The sequence below is a fragment of the Anser anser genome (assembly GCF_964211835.1).
Source record: "Anser anser genome assembly, chromosome: 6".
In the NCBI taxonomy this organism is placed as follows: domain Eukaryota; kingdom Metazoa; phylum Chordata; class Aves; order Anseriformes; family Anatidae; genus Anser; species Anser anser.
Window position 1 is genome coordinate 7,101,247 of NC_139726.1, and position 18,771 is coordinate 7,120,017.

Sequence of the window (18,771 nt, forward strand, 5' to 3'; positions counted from 1 at the left end):
GGGACGGGGCGGGGGAAGGGGCGGGCGCCATCTTGGCGCCTGCGGGCAGGGATAAAGCTGGGGGCAAGGAGGGGGAGAGGGGGTGGCAGGGCGCGGGGCGCTCCTGAGGGAAAAGTGGAGGGGCTGGATGCCATATAGGTGATGGGAGTAGGGGGAACAGCCTCAGGTTGCACCAGGGGAGGTTCAGGTTGGAAATGAGGAGACATTTCTTCTCAGAGCAGTCAGGCGTTGGGACGGGTTGCCCAGGGAGGTGGTGGCCTCAGCGACCCTGGGGGTGTTGAAGGAAAGGTTGGAGCTGGCGCTTGGGGACACGGTTCAGTGGGTGGCAGTGGTGGTGGGGTGATGGTTGGACCAGGTGGTGGGGTGATGGTTGGACCAGGTGGTGGGGTGATGGTTGGACCAGGTGGTCGGGGAGGGCTTTTCCAGCCTTAATGGTTCTGTGATGCTATGTCAGAGAGCAGTGGAAGAGCACAGTTACAGCGACGAACCAGAAGTGTAGTGAGGAAAGTACCAGATAGTGACGACTAAAAGACTTTTCTCAGTAATGGCAAGGGGCAAATCAATGTTAACAACAATACACAAAAAGCGTTTTACCTATTTCAAGGTGCAGCATGTGGAAAGCGTGTCACGGTCATCCTGCTTAGTGGGCAAGTTTTGTATACGCACACTGCGCTTCTGCAGGCTTCTGAAAGTCACTGACCGCTACATACTGCGGCTTTTCTGCTGAGATTGCATCTTTTGGATTTTCTGGATTTAAGAGCAATGCCAAAGGTTGGATGGTAGCAAGGTAAACAGTACACATTTCTTAGAGATGAACAAAAAGTCATATCTGTTATGCATGCTCATGTAAAGGAAGAGGTTAGGGTATAATTTGTACAGGCATCTTAAGCTCGATGTAGAAGTTTGATACATTGCTGTACTCATTCTCATGGCATTCCCAACAGCTGCAGTTTGCATTTGTCACCCACCCCTCACTTGGAACCTCCAGTTAGAAGCTGAGTTGCACAAGAAGGGTGAGCGAGGTGCTGAACACCACTTGTTTGGGAAATTATTTTGCAAGTATGATTCTCAAAAAACTTTATACCACTTCAAGAAAGGAATTTTGTTTAAACGTAAAAGTGAAAGGGTTATTAATGACTGGATAGGTGACTTTTGTGAGGGTGTACATACTTCACATTTGGTGAGAGTGTAAAATCTTTACATCATGAAGTATTTAAATTTTCAAATAATTAAAATGTAACAAGTATAATTCTCTAACTGTAGGGTCACTGAGTTGCTGCAGTTGCACATGCCTCTGCAGGTATAACTAATTAATCTGAGAGCCCCTCGGGCAGGTGTCCCTGAGAAGCAGCAGAACACGCCATGCATAGGGAGCATTTGTAGTGCAGGGCAGAGGGCTGGAGTTGGGTGGGTTGCACCACCTCAGACGCTAGGCGGGGACACAAATAAGAACCTAGAGGAAAGAAATGCCACGTGTGGATTAGGGAACCTTCCCGAGCCTGTCTTTAAAGTGATTTTGAAAGGGTTCTATTACATCCAGCCTGTTTCCCAAATAACTTGTAATCGCAACGTTGCGTAATGCGTGAGGTAGCTTCACAGTCCGCCTCCAGAGCATTTGCCATTGCAAGTCTGAAACTTCAGAACACATGGATCCAAATTTGATGGAAATCACATCTATTGCTCTTGGGGAAATTTCAGCTAGTTTAAGATAAAATACACAAAACTTGAATTTGGCAATTAGTATGGGAAACAATGCAAAAGACTTGTTTACATTTTTAAGAGATTGGTGAATCACCACCCCCCTCTCAAAAAAAAAAAGGCAATAAAAAGCAGCAACAACAACAGACCAACAGTGCAGACTGACTTTGTACAGGAAAATATTTTTATTAGTGAATTATTTTTAATTGCACGGTCACTTGACACTAATCAATGGTTCATTAACAGTTCAAAGTATCAATTTAAGCCAGGTTAAAAGGCAAATAATTTGACTAAACATGGAGACAAGCTGTGGTGTACTTCCCAGTATCTATAAACCAATACTGTAGGCTATCATAGCACACTTAATGGTGCTATTTCTTAGAGTAACTAATTTGGAAACCCTAAGAAGGGCAAGGCTGTGCTGCGTACGTCTCTCTAACTAATCTTATAGCTAGTGTGGAAAAAAAGTTACGAGTTAGGTGTTAGAAAGAAGGAGAATGTCAGTGTCCCCATTTCAAGTTCCATCTGAGGTCCTTTGTAAATTGTGCACGATGTGCAACAGACCATTTTTTAGAAATAGATATGTATATATTTTCTTTAAGTTAGCTGTCAAGTGATTTTAGGAAAAACGAATGTAGCAGATCATTTAGGGTTGAAGCCAGTACATACTGCAGCCATCTTCTAGCATTTCTTCTACCTCTGCTGCGCCTACGTCTGAGAAGCTTCACTGCTGCCAGCACAGTTTATCATCACCAATCCTTAGTCTAACTTAGATTTGCAGTTAACTGGGGCATGGGATCTGAATTAAGAATAAACTTCACTGCTAAGAATTATACACAGCAGCACAGTTTATTTTTATACTTTTTACCAGTTTTAAAAGCAAACAACTGTCAGCAACATACAGGTTTTCCTATAGAGCTCTTTGGTTTACAGCACTAGTCTTATCTGACATTAAAATTTCTCTTCAGAAGTGCAGAAACAGTTCATTACAGTTGCATGCATCCCATATAATGACTAGGCTCGTCTGCTTTAACAGTAAGACTGAAAAATAAAAAAAGCAGCAAATGGTGCAGTCTTTGTGCCCTGTACCAATTTTTAATGCTTTTTAATCATCTCTTAAGCAAGACCCGCTTTCAACCTGACAAATTTTAACAACCTGCTAACATTGCAAAGTAGTCAAGCAGTTACAAGCAAGATAAAAAATAAACCTTGCTAACAAGGGGCTGCCAGACAGTCAGGTCCCAACTCCAGCCCTACAAGCCTAAACACAGAAGGCAGACACTGAACCAAAGGGAGGCTGGTACATGTTATGGTAACAACGTAACTGCGTCATTTTCAAGGCATCCAGGAGACAACCTCATTTACACTGGACCTCACATCTAAAACTTTCAGATGTGAATAGTGACTTTGCTCTTCTGTTCCATAATAAGATAGCTTAAAGAGACTTAAGGTTCAGGTTTTGGAAATTGGACCCTTTTGAGGGTTCTCGACTATACACAAGAATTAAGACTTCCAAAATGAAGTCACATTAACATTGTGCACTGTTTAGTTTTTATGCTTATTGACATCACTAGCCAAAAATACCCAAACCCAAAACACACTAAATGTGAGCAGGATCAAGACTTCAAATAGAGATGGCACATCAGTGACGTCGTAAGAGACGGCACAAGACTGAGCTGTAAAAACGCTGAAGGGATTGAAATAAATCCTTTCCGAGCTACAATAATTTTTCATGACCCTTAACATAAAAGTGGTTTGATCAATTTTCACTAAAACTTCATGTGTTCCTTGCCTCGGGGCTAAATACAAGAAATTGCAGCCCACACCATTTTTTATTTTTAGGGAAAAAGAATGTCATGGTGCTAAATTAGATCTTCTTAGGAGTTAGTTGCAGTTTTGACTCCCTTTCAGACATCCAAATGAGCTACTACAGGATCAACTCAAAACAACTTGTCGAATATGCCGTTTTAAGGCACAAATGAGTGTGAAAGCAGGAGAATGTAACTTTATTCTACCTCCACAGGGAAATGGCTTGCATTACTGGATAGGAAAAGGACACAGAGCTGCTTGAATAATACAGGACAACAAAACGGGTCTTGCTGTGAAAGGCATGCTGCGAATCAAAGTGCCTTATTCGATACTAAATGATTATTCTCATGCTTCAACAGAACTAAACTCTCATCTCTGTACCGCCGTCCTCATCTGGACCTTGAAACATAAGGGATGGGCTTCTGTCTGCCCGGGCCCAGTGAGATTAGGGGCAGGCGCAGGTAAGAACACCCAAGTACTGTTGTCTTCAGTAGCCAGTACGCAACAACACTCAAGTCCTTTCTTTATAGATGATGTTCCACTACTTTTCCTTTTACAGTCATCTTCTGCACATGTGAGTGCAAGAAAAGGCTTTCAGATTAAAATAGGTTGGATTTGCTCGGGGAGGAGTCTTGGGTAAGGTGCAAGAGCAGCTTACTGACATTTTGCTTTATACCACTCCAGACTTAATGAAACATGAGGGCAGCGTTTGGCAGCACTGCAGGGCTGTGAGTAGATCTTCCCGAGTCCAACCTCATGCCCATGGATTTTTCAGTGCGCTCAAAGGGTGGGGCGTGCTTGTTTTCTTGACTTTAAGCAATCATTTTCAGCATACTATCATAAATAACATTGAGCCTGTCCACAGTTCAGGGATGCATTTTATAGTAACGTTACTGCATTAATAAAAACTTTAGTAGCCTTACCACTTGGGGGGTTAGGTAACAGCCAGATTTGCTCGTGTTTTCTGGTTATCCTTCCAGTGCTTTTTCCTCACCTTTAACAGTTAAGATATGCTTACAGCCAAATAAAATGCCTTAAGTCACTCCAATATAGTTTGGGTCCCCATTTAATTCTGTTCGCCGTTACTTACTTTTAAAATAGTTTCAATGTGGAATGACAGGAAGCTCAAATATGCTAGTTCTGGATTAGCTGAGAACACTTGAGGAATCTAGTCTTATATGCAGTGTCTATTTCAAGCCATAAAGCACAGTCATTTACTTTGTAGAATGTGATCCAAACCTATGGAATAAATCTACTTTCAGGGTTTTTGTGCAGTCCCTAGATTTCGGTGTTTTAGGGAACCAAAAGGGGCAGAAGTGTAAAAGCCAGGAAAGTGTGGCTGGTCCTGGTTCAACAAGTTTGAGAGCCGATGGCTGATGAACCCTGGCCAGTTACTAGACACAGTATGAAATGGCACAACAGCTGGAGTGAACAAAAGACCGTAAAGCAGAAGTATTTTAGTTTGTGCCCATTTTAGACATCAGAGGCCTTTAACACCCCTGAAGTCATATTAATTATAATTGGTGAGGCACACGTTAGCATATCCAGATCAAAAACCAGAACAGCCCCTACTTAACAGGAAAGAAAGCATGCCCAGAAAGGGGAAACTGTCTGTAGTAAGAGTAGGTAAGAGTCATATTCAGGATTAGAATATAACTGACTGACTTAACACTTTTTTTTTTCTTCTGGAGTAACTTCACTCAAATTTACAACATAGTTGTTAAGAAATATTGGCTGTGACTTGTCCCTAATCCACCCGTTCCTCTCCTCCTTTTGTTTGGCTCGCTCACGTTCTCCATGCTTACCTCTCTCGTCTTTTTCTTCTCTTTGGTCATTACGGGGAAAGTTTATTAAATGAAGCAAGTCATGCAGCATCCTTTGGAAATATTTAGATTTGACGTTATATTTAGCTCTGTTCTTAGGTCATTCAGAATAGATGAAAACTCTCCGTTCTCCATTCTTCTTCTGCATCTATGGAACAACGTCCTGGAAATGTTTAGCCACAGGAAGCAGCTGCCTTTCTAGGTTTCAACACCTGTCATTACAGACATTTGATTTGTTAACTACTTTTACAGGATTAAAACAGTAATCTCGAGCTAGTGCTGGAAAACTGACAAGCAGCAGTGATGGAGCCTGGGCAATGGTTGTGTTATCACCTCTGTGCTGCTGACAGGAGCGGAATATTGTAATCTGCATAACCTGGGGGTGATAGAGGCACTGGTTTGGGGTGCAGTAAGCTACAGCAATCCCACCTCAGGAGGAAGAAACACATCCTGTCAGGCATGACTCTTCAAGTAGTAACAAATGAACTAGAACGCCAAGAAACAGCCACCCTTCTAGCAAAATCGACTTAGCAAAGTGAATCTGCTTATCTGTTGGTAAGTAGATCTGTGTTTTGGCTAAGGGCTTCAAGTTGAACATTTTCCCTCTACTTCAGGAGAGCATCGAAGCGTAAGTGTACCTTCAGTATGTAAATACCTGTCACTACGGCATTTTGCAGGATCAGGTCCCATATGCCTCCTTCATTAGGCTGCATCATTCCCAGATGGATCAGTTTTCTTCTGCATATTTTGATTAATCACATGAATGATCTGACCATGCATAGGACTGTTACTACCACTTCACATGTTTACGTTTGCTTGTTGAGTGTAGCATTTTCAATACAAGATGAAAATTAATGCCTCTACTTTCTTTCCCTCTGTAAAATATATTTTAAAATATAACATTTACCTCAAGTTTCCACTTACGGAAGTTACAAATACACGTTTTACAAAACTACAGCTGTAAAGGAAGGGAACAAGTTATTACTTGTCTAAACAGCAAGTCAGTGCCCATGCTAAGAATAAAAAAAATAAAAACAGGAGCAGCACCTTGTCGTCTCTGATCAATTTCTTCCTAGTTTTACCTATATAGGGAAACATTTAAAAAGTGGAGGCTGGCATAAGTAAATGCTTCAAGAAGAGGAACAGAGATAGCGATTCTTTGAGAAATTCTAGTATTTATGTTATTAACAAGTTATTTTCTCACATTAAAGGGATCCAAACCATCGATGTGTTCCTCAAGGTTTCAGAAGAATCCTAGAAGTTTAAACAAGTGCACTGAAAAAGTTTGTTTGTAAACATTTATTTTCTTGAACTGAAAAAGGCTTGCATCAGCACACATTGTACAGCCTTGCAAATTACACAAATTGAAAAAAATGTTTGTTTCATTTTTATGTGCAATTAATCTTTAATGTCCAGTGAGCATCTGCAAATGATGAAAACTTAAACCATTAAAAAGGTTTCCAGCACTTATCAAATACAATTATCTTAGCGTGAAAAGGAAGAGAAAGATTCATACTGGTGGGAACACAATTAAAGTGCAAACATTTTGTCACTTGTGAAGATACATTTTAGTTTCTTCACCTTTTTGTTAAAAAGAAATATTAAAATGTGATTCAGTGAACATTCTTTGTAATCTATTCATATTCCCCCTTAAATACTTATTAGACTTGTTGGATCAGAAGCAAATCCTTCAAGGGTACAACCAATTTGTAATTTCTTTTGACATTGCTTGAATGAATCTCAAAAGAAAACAACCATCTAAGGAGTTAGCTAGTTACTAAAATTATATTTTTTCTTTAAAAAACAACAAAAAAAAAGAAAAACGCAAGGGAAAAGGAACAGGTTAATTTGTAGATTTGGGGTACTTTGCTAGAAAATGAGTGTAATTCCTTGGACATGGTTCTCTTTTCCCCTCCACCAATCCTCAGGCTCCTGCTTTGGAATGGACAGCTGCGTGCTGGCTGTGAAAAGGGATTATAAAATACAAATCTGAATGTGGGACTTTATGAATGTCTGCTGTACAATAGAACTTTGGATCTGATACAAGAATTCAAAAATATAAAACAAAACTATTATAAAAGTAGGGGGCATTTCAGCGGCATTCCTTATAGAAAGCTGCCTGTCTCAAAGGTGATGCCTTGCTATTGTCTGGGATCAACTCTGTATTTTTTTTTCTTCATCTCGCTGGATCACTGGGTTATTCTTCAATGGTTACTGCCACACGACAAAACATCCCAGGAGTCTCTCTGAAGAGAGCAGAAACCCCGTAACATCAAGCCAATCGAGGAGAGGAGGACATGAAGTAGTAAAGGCCGAGTGTCCACCGACGGAACTGCTACTGAGAACTAGCCCTTTCCAGAATGTGAAAGTCGTAGTGCTTCTTGCTCGTTCTCAGCCTGAACTTGTTAACTGAGGTACTACTTTGTTTCTTCAATGCATTCTGAGCAGCCGACATCGTAGGGAACGTAGCTAGAACCGTGTACGTGGAGGCCAAGTCACTGGGTTTGGATGGCTCAGTGCTCACATTGCTATCTCCGCTGCCACAGTAACGACGGTGCTGCTGCTGCTGCGTCTGCAGACACTGCGAATCCCTTAGCCACCGAATCTTGGCACCAACTTTTAAAAGTTCTCCAAATAGTTTCTCTGCTTCCATACGAGTTATGCCTTCTGGCAGTTCAGTTATTTCTAGAACTTTCCCCACAACTGAAACAAGAAAAAGATGGAATCAAAATCGGTGGTTGTACTTAAAGATACATCACACAGTGGAAAGCGAGTTGTTTCATCTCGTATCTCCAGGTGCCTGACGCCATGCTGATACACAGGCACTCCATTTCTGGTAACCCAGAGAGCATTCTGCTGTCACAGAGAAGCTGAGAATACAAAGAGGCCCCTCAGAAGAGTGGGGCGGGGAATCCACACCAAGTTTTGCAGTAGATTTGATAACTCTCTATACCACCTGACTCGCTTCGCCTGTTAACTCTTCACACATCACTGTGCTAAATGGCTAGTCTCTCTTCTCTCAAAATCTTCTCCAGTAATGGTTAGAAACTGATTTATCAGTAATTTTCTGCAAAGAGCTGATGGTAGGTAACACTTGCAACACAAATAATTTCCAGTAAAATGGGAAAATAGATGATGTCAGGTTTTATTTGGATGACATTTTTACCAACTCCAAAGACCCAACCTGCAGATCTCCTAGTGTGTCCCCAAAATTCATGGGTTTATTTATATTAGAAGGAAAAAACTAAGTACTAACTTTTTTTTGGTTTATGTATGATTTCACAAAAGTAAGAGGAAGAAGGGGTACGCGTTTACTATATTATGGGAGAAGGGTTTTGGACTTGGCTTGCATCCAGTAAACTTGCTTTTCCTTTTAGTACTGTCCAGTCCTGGTCTTCTCTAGCATTTTCTCCAGCTTTCAAAACTACGCTTTTCTCATTCCTCCCTCTCTCATTTATCTTTCCTCTCTCCTAATCAAGTCTTCTGTCCATCTTTGTTTCCATGGTTTGCCATGCCCACTCCTGTCCAGTCACACTTCATTCTGGCCCTTTTCTCACCTGTGCTGTTCTCGTTACATCCCTAGCCTATCGCCACAATTCGTTCTGCTGGAGGACTGTGTCAATCAGCAATTCTGTACCTGGTTCTCCCGCACCAAGATCTGTTGAAGCAGCCTTCTTTGCTGGTTTCTTCCCCCTGTTTCCGTGTCTGTTTCCAGGCTGACACTGGAGAGATGGATATAAATGATATACTTTAATGACAGCGCATCAGTATTTTGAAATATCTGGGTTAGCTCAGTGAAAAATGGTGCAGAGGAATGTCTGAAAAGTAACCTGTGCTACCGTGGTACAGAAAAGATTTCCATGTCTGATTTTAGTCACAGAGTTTAGCAATCCTGCAGTCAGGGGCATCCAATCCTTGACTTCAGAAGAAAGGAAGCAAATGACGAAAAATCACCTCAACCCTTCTTGGAAGAAGAAAAATCCATCCCCGCCCCCAAACCCAGTACATCGTCTGGCTGATCTCAGGTAGAACTGAGCAAGGTAGAGGCAGGGGGTCTGTGTCTGTCCCAGAAATTAAATAGATAGCAAGACTTGTGAGCTTTGCCAACACTTAATATTTTGGCTTTCTTGTAAGAGACAAAGCCACTCTCTGCTTAGAAATACCCATATGTACTTTCTATTTTTAAAAAAACTGTTATTCAAATAAAACAATCTTTTTAAACAAACACTCTCTCCCCGATTTTTGGAGCTGCTGGCAAACTGCCTCCCACAGAATCCATATTCTACACTGGGCCTTCTATCTTCCTTTGTAGGTTGGAATTTCAGTTCAAAAGAAAAGCTACATTTCATAATAACGCTTCTCTATATTTTTACAACAGGAACAATGGAAAGTATCAACACAGAATAAACCAGTTATTGGGAAGCAAGTGCTTTCCAATCAATTACTTTTCTAATGCAATAATATATTCTCCTGTTCACGGTTATTGTAACTGTAGTCCTGAATTGTTGTCTTCAGTGTTGCCAGGAGAGTGTTCTCTTTAATACCTGTTGGCTTGCTACTTGTCCACGTAATAAAGATGGTGGATTGTATTGCAGGGGCTGGCCGAGCAATGGGTATCTGGCATCTCCTTAAAGAGAAAGGTAATTAGAAAGGTTTTTTTTTTTCTGTAATATAAAAACTCTCTCCAAATTCTCTTACACCAAAGAGTAAGCAGAATGACTATGCACAAAGCAGCGTATTTGGCTAAGCTAAGAAGACAAGATTTGGCACAATTAAGTAAGTGCATGTATGTAAGTCATGTTGATCACAAGGTGGAAAGCTACAAGCTTAAGGCTCTTGCATTTCAGAGTTACACTGAAAAACATACTATTTTTTTCCCTTCACTGCAGTCTTCTCTAAATCCTGTCATATCAAAATGAGCTTAATAAGGCTGCTCTCAGGGTAACCATTTAACCATTTCCATGGTAACATCCCTGATAAGTGCCAGGTACATCTGTATATCTCCTTTTTGCTCCAAGGATCCACACGATCAGTGAACAGAAATTTTTAATAATCACAGAAGATTAAGAAAGTTGAGGGACGTAGTTTACAACAGGCAACCTGGAATTTTTTTTACAAGAGGAATGGTACACAAAGCAACAGTGTAATGATCATGCAGAAGGTAAGACAAAGACAAAAGAAAATAAGGTCTTCTCTATCAGTAAGGAAGACCTAACAGATTTTTCTATAAGTTTTGTTTTTACTTTAATGCAATTTTTGTATAAAGTAAGACCCATTAATTTCAAGTTTGAGAACTGCAGATGTCCAAACATAATGGACATCTTTGGTCACTGACACAGGATTTATTTCATCATTTGTTTTCAAACTTCTAACTATCACATCTCAGTGAAAATTCCCTATTTTCTGTTTTCTGATAACATGGCAGCAGAGGAATGAATTAAATTATTCTACAAGGATTTTTTTTCTTCTTCTATCATGCTAGTTGTTCTAAAAGGAATGAAGAATTCACACTTAGGCAGTGGTTTGGTTCAGTACATCATCAATGAATGAGTTTGGCAGAACATTCATCTTCACATGACATTTCTGCGTCCTTTTCTCCAAAAGATGCCATTACCACCCAATGTATTACGATCAGCTAGTCCCACGTGATTTATCTTTGTAGCTCTAAATTTATGCCTTTTGTAAATATATGTAGAGTTCTTGATTTATGGTTAAAACTTAAAACTAAATTATATCAAACATTTTATTAATATTTTCAATTCTAAAGTGGGCAATGTCTCATGTGAGAAAGCTAGTGAGTTATAGAAGGTCCAACAGCAAAAGATCGAGGCGTTTGAGAATACAGGGAATGATATCAGCACAGAGCGGTAAGGTCAAATTGTGCATGATCCAAGGGTGGGTAGTTTTGATAATCTTGCTTCAATAGCATTACTACTCAAGTGAGCCATAGTTTGTCACAAAATCCTTATATAACTTGTATTTTAAAGCATTTATTGAAAATAAAACCACAGAAGTATTTTAGTTAACTAAAAATATACCTTGTCCAGGGACGAAAGGTCTAGAAAACTGGGGCACAATAGAAAGAGGTGTTAATGTGGGACGGATGTTCTTCATGTTTGATAGCTGAGCTGGTGCTGGTGATTGGGCCGGTGAGGTGACAGGACTACCTACTTGAGGACTATGCTGCAACTGGATAAACAAGTTAGTGTTTTAGAAAGTATCTAGGTGAGCAATGACATCTACAGCATTCAAACACTGGAAGCAAAATTAAAATTGGTATATTAAGTACCACCAGAACAGATTTTATTCCCCCAAAAGAAGTCTTGGGGAAAAAAAAAACAACACAAAATGACATGCAGAGATGCAATTTATGCAAATAAGTCATGCTGGAAAGCAAATCAAAAAGCTCATACCTGTGCAGCACTGTCTAAAGTGCTAAGTTCTGTGGACTTCTGCCCCCTTTGATGATCACAGTAGTACTTATTCTGTTTCCACTGTGGAGGTGAATGGTTCCGAGGCTGAGGATTGTTAGGTATATTGAGCTGCATCATTACTACTCCTCCACCTGGTGGTGCTGCTACTGCTGCAAGATGAGAAATTGGTAGAATGCAGTTAGTTTATCATATATTTCAACTTTCATTTTAGAAGAAAAAACGTAAAATAAAAAAAAGAGAAACAACAGAATGGACATCTTGCTAAACAAGCTGCTCAATTGCAGAAAACTAGGACAGTATCTTCTGTACAATTATATTTCCACTATCAGATAAATCTGCACTAGACTAACTTGAGAAGGCTTCCCAGAACTATAAAAGATAAATGGAACCAATGAAACTCAGTATTGAGAATATTTTTTGAAATAAATTGTATTTAACAGTAGTTGAAATTACTCAACATTCATTGTAGTTACTGTCAGAGTAATGCGCTGAAGAACATGTCCTATCAAAAAAATATGCATCATTTAAAAACAGAGTTTACCTAGTTAGTTTACATGATATACACCAAATGTTTTCTCTGATATGATGTCATACATTAGAAAGACCTAATTAATCTTCAGTCCGAGACAAAATTACCCTCACACATTTTACAACGGATTTTTACGTAACTGAGATTGTTTTTCTGGGCAAAGATTGCAAGACTACAGAGGCTGCAAGACTGCAAGTTGATCCCCACATCCTGTATCACTTGGCCACTGTGGTAGGTACAGAAACTCCAGTTAGAGAATGGCCAAACAGCCGATGCTGTTCACTACAGTTTCATGTAAGGAGTCGTGACAAGAGGTTTCCTGAGAATACGTACTATACTGATTTTTATCAAAATAAAGTGATAAAAGCAGTACTTTCACATCTATACTCTCTTTCCAATCTTTTCAATGGCAAAAACGTTCTACCCATGTATTGCAGACTTAGATGTAATCATCAGATTACCTCACCAATTTTAGTGGATATAAATTTGAGTGTCCCTGTAAGAGCCACACTGAGAATCGTTCTATTTTGTTGCATGGCAAAATAAAATACACATCTACTTATGGATATCTGCTACACAATCAGAACAACACACGCCACAAGTTTCCAAGTGGCAAAGCCATAAGCTTATGTAAACCCCATACACTTATATACTTGAGGTGTACCAGGCAAACATTTATATACACACTACGTTTTACACAAGAAAAAAATAATTTTTATGCATATATTTATAAACATTAAAATGGTATATTTACATCTCCCTGTCTTAAAATATAGTATTTTATAGTATTCTGCAGCACTTGGCATACAACTCTATTGTCTCATCTCTGTTCAATAAGAATGCCCAGCAAAAACACGCATTTCAGAATTACCAGGAGCACCATTTCTAAATTAAGTGTCACAATCTGAAAATTCTACTTAAACTACAAAAAAACACCCTCCGTAAATCCCCCAAATGCTGGTTCTTTCTACTTCTACTAGTTCCACAGCATTTCAGTAAGTGAAAACAAATGGAACTCTTTGCCTAAACAAGCATGCTTAAAATAAAGTGTCATCGAAGGCATAGGCCTGTCTGCAGACACTTCAATTATCAAAACGCATGAGAGGAAAAAACACAGAAGAAATCCCTGAAAGTCTCCCAGATTTGGAGTCCGGTCCTCTACAAATTTTTTAGAGGAACAGAACCACCACTCAGCTGCTTGTCTGCACGTCCTCATCGTCCTCGCCTCAATCACCTTGAGGTATCATCTCAGTATCGCTGCTGCTGAAGTGCATGCTTTTCTTTATTCACTCAATATTTGTTCTCTGTCACAGAGGCTCTCCCCTTCCCCAAACTTGTTTAAATCACAGTTCAACAGCTTTGAATCAGGCCTTCAAAACTGCATAAAACCAAAACTACCAAGATAAGGGTAGAACAAAGTAGTGCTAGACCAACTTTGGACATCCTGAAATGACAGTCTTCAAGAACTACACCCAAACAAACTTGAAGTGTTGAAGAAATGGAAACAAAACCAGAACTGCTGTGAACAGCTATCTTGCCACTTAACTGGATGTTACCTATTTACTAATAAACAGGCTCTAAAAATATCTTAAATGTTTGTAAGAACAATCACATCTATAGTGGAATCTAGGTCACTGACCTAGTTGTTTAATCTATTACTTGCTTGCAAAATACTGAGATAGCAGTATTTGAGATTACTCCCTTTTTTTTTTGCCAACCAAATCCCTCTGATGCATCAAACTCCCTATCAGTGAAATAAGGACAGTACTACTCACTATGACTGATCTATAACCTCTGGTTTGAAGGCTAACCTTCATACTCTTAACCTCCTAACCAGCCCAATTTTATGATAAATGTTTTTTGAAATTCAGAGGTTTTAAGTGTTTGGATGTTAATATTTACAAACATTTCATGCATAAGACAAGCTCTACATCACTGCTGTTTTCACACCCCACTGAAACTGCTATTTATACGCCTTTTAAAAATTACGTAAAAGATTGAAACATTCCAAACCTGATTTAAATGCTTCTGCTAAGTGACATTCTTCTCTGCTGAAGAAGGCTGCCTCCAAGCTGCCCACGGGAGGTTGGCTTTTGTTTCATTTCAGTTCAAAAGTTGTCATTTTTAATGTTACAATGATAGCAATTTCAATGAAGAATTAAAAATAGTATTTGAAGAGATGGCGTTCAAGTCACAACTGTTCTAGCAGGGAGCCGTGAAATCAGTCTGACCATTTACAACAGATTTCTAGACAGAATGGCGTAGATGAAAATTCCAATAAAATATACCTTTTATTGGCTGCATGATGGAAAGACCAGTGGGTGAACTTTTACATGATGAGGATGGAGACACTATGCTGTAGTGCACAATGGAAGCAGCCTGTTGTGGCTTTGACTTTGATGAAGGTGGCAATAATGTAGGAGGTGATGGCTTCTGACTTGAATGGTTGCTATAAACTACGAAAGTAGAAGCAGTAAATAATGCTAACAGAAAAAACAAACAGGAAAACAGAACACCCCCCCCCCCCAGCTTATGAGTATTTCATTTTCCCCTTTCAACAGTAAAAAAAAAAAAAAAAAAAGAGTACTCAATCCAGATCCAGAATGATTACAATTTTTAGTCTCTTCTCAGGAACTCCAAAAAGAAATAAATAAATCAGACCCACATAGCTCCCATAATTGAGGAAAAGATTAGATTAAAGTCATTTGGGTGAGAATGCATTGTTCCCATGTCTGTCTCAATTCAAAAGCTGACTTGCAAGCCATTATGCCATACAGTACTGAATTCTAAGAAAGTAACTTGAGGGCTCTCAGTGATAAATTAAAGTTGTGAAGTTAACCTGCTTGCAATATAATTTTAAACACAGCATACAGAAGGAAATACAATAGTTAATTCTAAATCAAACCCATATGCAATCACCCAGCATAATAATTGTTAGAAACTTGTAAGTCTTTCAAAAAAACAAACAAAAAAAACCTTCAGTCCTCCAACCTGCACATTGCTGTCCTTGAAGCTGCTGAGAGTTACATGGTGATGATGTTCTAGGAAACTGTATCTGCTCTGATCCAGGAGGCTGCAAATATCCTACTGATGAACTATAATAATAAAAAAATTCAATCAGTAATATTCCTGCCTACTCCCCACCCAGGAATCTGCTTCTGAAGAAGACAGAAGTTTCATAGCTCTTCCTTGGCTATAACTTACGATCTGCATATATCAAAAACAGTACTAATTTACTTACTTTGATATACCACCTTTGTGCAAAGAGAACTATATAGATATAAAGATACATAGAATATGAAAAAATAGCAGTTCATTGTCTTAATTAACCATAATTAGGTCTTGGTTAAATGGCCACCACAAAACCTGCCACAAGGATTTCAGATGCTGACTACTCAGCTGGAGGCTGGCCCCGTGGTATTCGGCACACAGAATGAGAGCACTCCTCTGCTTCAGTGCAGAGTAACGCAGCCTAAACTGACACCTGCAGGGGTTGCCTTACCATGGCTTTACCAAATAGGAGAAAAATACCCGGTCATGGAAGAAGACTCAAGGAAAGAAACAGCCTTGCATTTGTTTGTAATACAAAAAGAATAAAGAAGTTTATTTATGCCAGGTATTTTTCAGGGCATTAAGGGCAAAAACAAGTAAATAACAGACATAATTCTATCATAACAGTAACTGATCATTCTGCCAGAGGCAGAACATCAGGTTGGTGGACTACAAGCAGGATGGTGCCTATGGCATCTGGTACTTCAGTATGAAGTTGAAGTTTTCATCAACAGATGAACTAAACGCTCTGAGGGAATGAGAAAGAAGTTTTTATAACTTCAAACTACGGAAAAAACGAGGGACGATCTTTTTAAGCCTCCACTGGGAATCCATTTTCACCTGTAACTTCACATGAAAATTTTCCCATCCTTTGTCCCATGGGCCAAGTATATGATTTTAATTTAAAGATGCTATTGAAACAAACCAAACTCAGAAAGCAATCTGTTTCAGTTTTCAGTCTGCTCAGGATGTATTCCCTCATACGGCTTCTCATCTGCCTAATGATTATAATTCTCAGTGGTGACTCATAGGTTTGAGACTATTCAGTTCTTGCAGAATGGTATTCCACGTTTTTTTGTTAAAAAACACTACCAGTAGATAGTGGTAGTGTTTTTTAACAAAAAAACGTGGAATACCGTTCTATCTACTGCGATAAATGCACGTTGCTGTCCTTAGCTGCTAGTCTGCTCTGAATTCCAAGCAGAAGTTACCCTGTTTGATAGAGATGGCCACTGCAAGTGATGCAAGAGAATAAGCAATAAAACTTATTTAAAAAACAAGTCTGGGATTACGTCTACATGTGAATTCACTGAGCCTCAAACGTAACTATGGAAGAAAAGGTTAAGAACCCTTTGAGTACAAAGAACAAGAATTCAGATTCATTTGAGGTGACGAAGCCATGCCGTGATGACACAAACACTGAATTGCATAAGAGAAAAAACAGCTAATAAAGCATTTTTAAGTCTACCTTTAAAATATATTTTAATACACGCAGTAACGTAGCAGATTCTATCAGTTACTACAAGACAATTAAACCTGGTTGCTGAGAAATCAAATAACCAACCTTAAATTATTCTGTTGACCTGATGGAATGACGCTGTAGTAAACTGGCATTCCTGTTGTGGGCAATCCTTGATTTGACTGACTGGGAATTATTACAGGCTGTTGATATGTCTGCTGGGGCACTGCCTGGGAACCTTGAGGCACCGAAACCTAAAATTGAGAACATGTTAAGACTCTCTTGTGCAAAAAATGTTTCCTTCTGCCTCTTGACCATCACCTACTTTAAGGCTTTTTTTTTTTTTTTTTTGGAAAACAAAACAAAACCACAAAGATCTACCGGAGTTCTCTAAATCCAGAGCACTAGCGATAACATGAGTTGAAATAATAGTGCTTTATAAAACAAAAGTTTTTACCTTCTTCCCTAAAAATGGAAATAGTTCCAAGGGACTCCATAAATTAACAAAAGAATTTCTCTACAATAGTTAAGGACTGGAGTGGGTGGAATTCTTACAAGCTTTTTCTTCCCTATCCTCTGAACCACAATTAATGCAGCACTTAGTATTCAAAAGAAAATTTGTGAATTTGTGATAGGTCTGCTTCATGCTTCAATCATCTTTTTTTTCATATATATACATATTTCTCTCCTCCAAGTCACCCTTGAAATGTACTTGCAGCTTTCTTGCATTTACAAAGCAATGCACTTCAAAAAAAAATCACTCAAAAGTACAGAAGAATGACTGAAAAGTTATGAGTAAATTACCCACCTGATACGATGGCACTGAAGGATATGGAACAATCACACCTTGAATTTGATTCCCAACATTGTTGTGTTGGCCACTGACTAGATTTTGATTCTGAGACTGCTGAACTCCAACTAAACCCTGGTAGTTTTGCTGCTGGTTAGGCAAAACTTGGTAACCTGAAATTATACATTTAAATATTATTTTGAAAGAACTGTCTAAATGTAACACGTTTTATACAGAGCTGCCTGTATGAAAAGGTATGTGTGGCATTTTCCAATGGCCTTTTACATCTGGCAACTTCTTAAGACTTGAACTTACCATGCATATAGAAAGAAGCCAACATTAAAAATCAACAGATTTTATTAATTTACATCCACCTGGCCCCACCATTAAATACTGCACATACTATCTGCAATGCTGCACTCACATGCTTGCAATATTTCTTTGCACTCTGAGTTACATGCGTTGACACCTTGATTTGATTGGTGAAAGCTGAAAGCATTTGAAAAAATCATGCTAGATATGTCAAAAACAATTACTTGTCTATTATTATGAACAAGGCTGTTTATAATACTTCAGCTTTGAAATTCTGCTTATGATAAATTCTGCTAGCATCTCAGGTGCCCCAGGATGAAAGTACCTCACCTATGAGTCAAGGCTGAAGCACACTGTGCAACGCACTTGTGCAAGTCCTTTTAAAAACAACAACCAAAACCAAACTGATTTTTCATATTCACCCCTCTATAGTGCCTCCACAACACTTTATTACTGCTTAAGCTGGCACCCTTTGCTGTCTTTCAAAAATGTCCTAAACAAAAAATAGTCACAAATAGTGAAAAAAATAAGCACGAGTGCCAAACAGGAAAACACATGCAGGACACAAGTTCTTTTTGTCCTATTCCATCATCCAGGTTATGTGCTTGACTACTTACCACATCAGCAACAAAACCATAACTAACAGTGTTTCTGAGACAAAGCCAGTTGCCACTCCCAAGTAACAAAACTGGGCTTGTCAGGAAGCACCGATGGCAAGAGGAGTCCTGTATTTATTAACTTGGACAGATTCACATTCCAAGGAATCTAACATTCCCCATGCTCCCTGGCTTGATATGGAACTATATTTACTAAAGCAGATACAGCTGCAAAAAGTCACTTGGATTTTTTTTTTTTAAATTGTGTTT

At 39.1% G+C, this 18,771-nt stretch overlaps 1 protein-coding gene and 1 long non-coding RNA gene across 15 annotated transcripts in view; one reads left to right on the forward strand and one right to left on the reverse strand.

Moving 5' to 3' along the window:
- The first annotated feature begins 63 nt into the window (after positions 1-63).
- On the forward strand, positions 64-6,975 carry LOC310901545. Its single transcript, XR_014585891.1, has 2 exons — positions 64-331; positions 380-6,975. It is a non-coding gene; the product is annotated as an uncharacterized lncRNA (long non-coding RNA).
- The window catches only part of R3HDM1 (R3H domain containing 1), a 50,732-nt gene continuing 38,575 nt past the window's right edge, over positions 6,615-18,771 (reverse strand). For 9 of the 14 annotated variants that reach the window (XM_083841271.1, XM_083841278.1, XM_083841273.1 and 6 more), the window contains 9 exons: positions 17,612-17,766; positions 16,909-17,057; positions 15,270-15,388; positions 14,582-14,749; positions 11,744-11,913; positions 11,369-11,519; positions 9,875-9,957; positions 8,968-9,052; positions 6,615-8,033 (listed from right to left, as the gene is read on the reverse strand). In XM_083841271.1, the coding sequence (XP_083697397.1) occupies positions 7,666-8,033; positions 8,968-9,052; positions 9,875-9,957; positions 11,369-11,519; positions 11,744-11,913; positions 14,582-14,749; positions 15,270-15,388; positions 16,909-17,057; positions 17,612-17,766 (1,448 nt within the window). In that variant the 3' untranslated portion in view covers positions 6,615-7,665. The remainder of the gene's footprint in view (positions 8,034-8,967; positions 9,053-9,874; positions 9,958-11,368; positions 11,520-11,743; positions 11,914-14,581; positions 14,750-15,269; positions 15,389-16,908; positions 17,058-17,611; positions 17,767-18,771) is intronic. The other 5 variants (XM_083841270.1, XM_083841269.1, XM_083841267.1 and 2 more) reach the window with 1 other exon arrangement.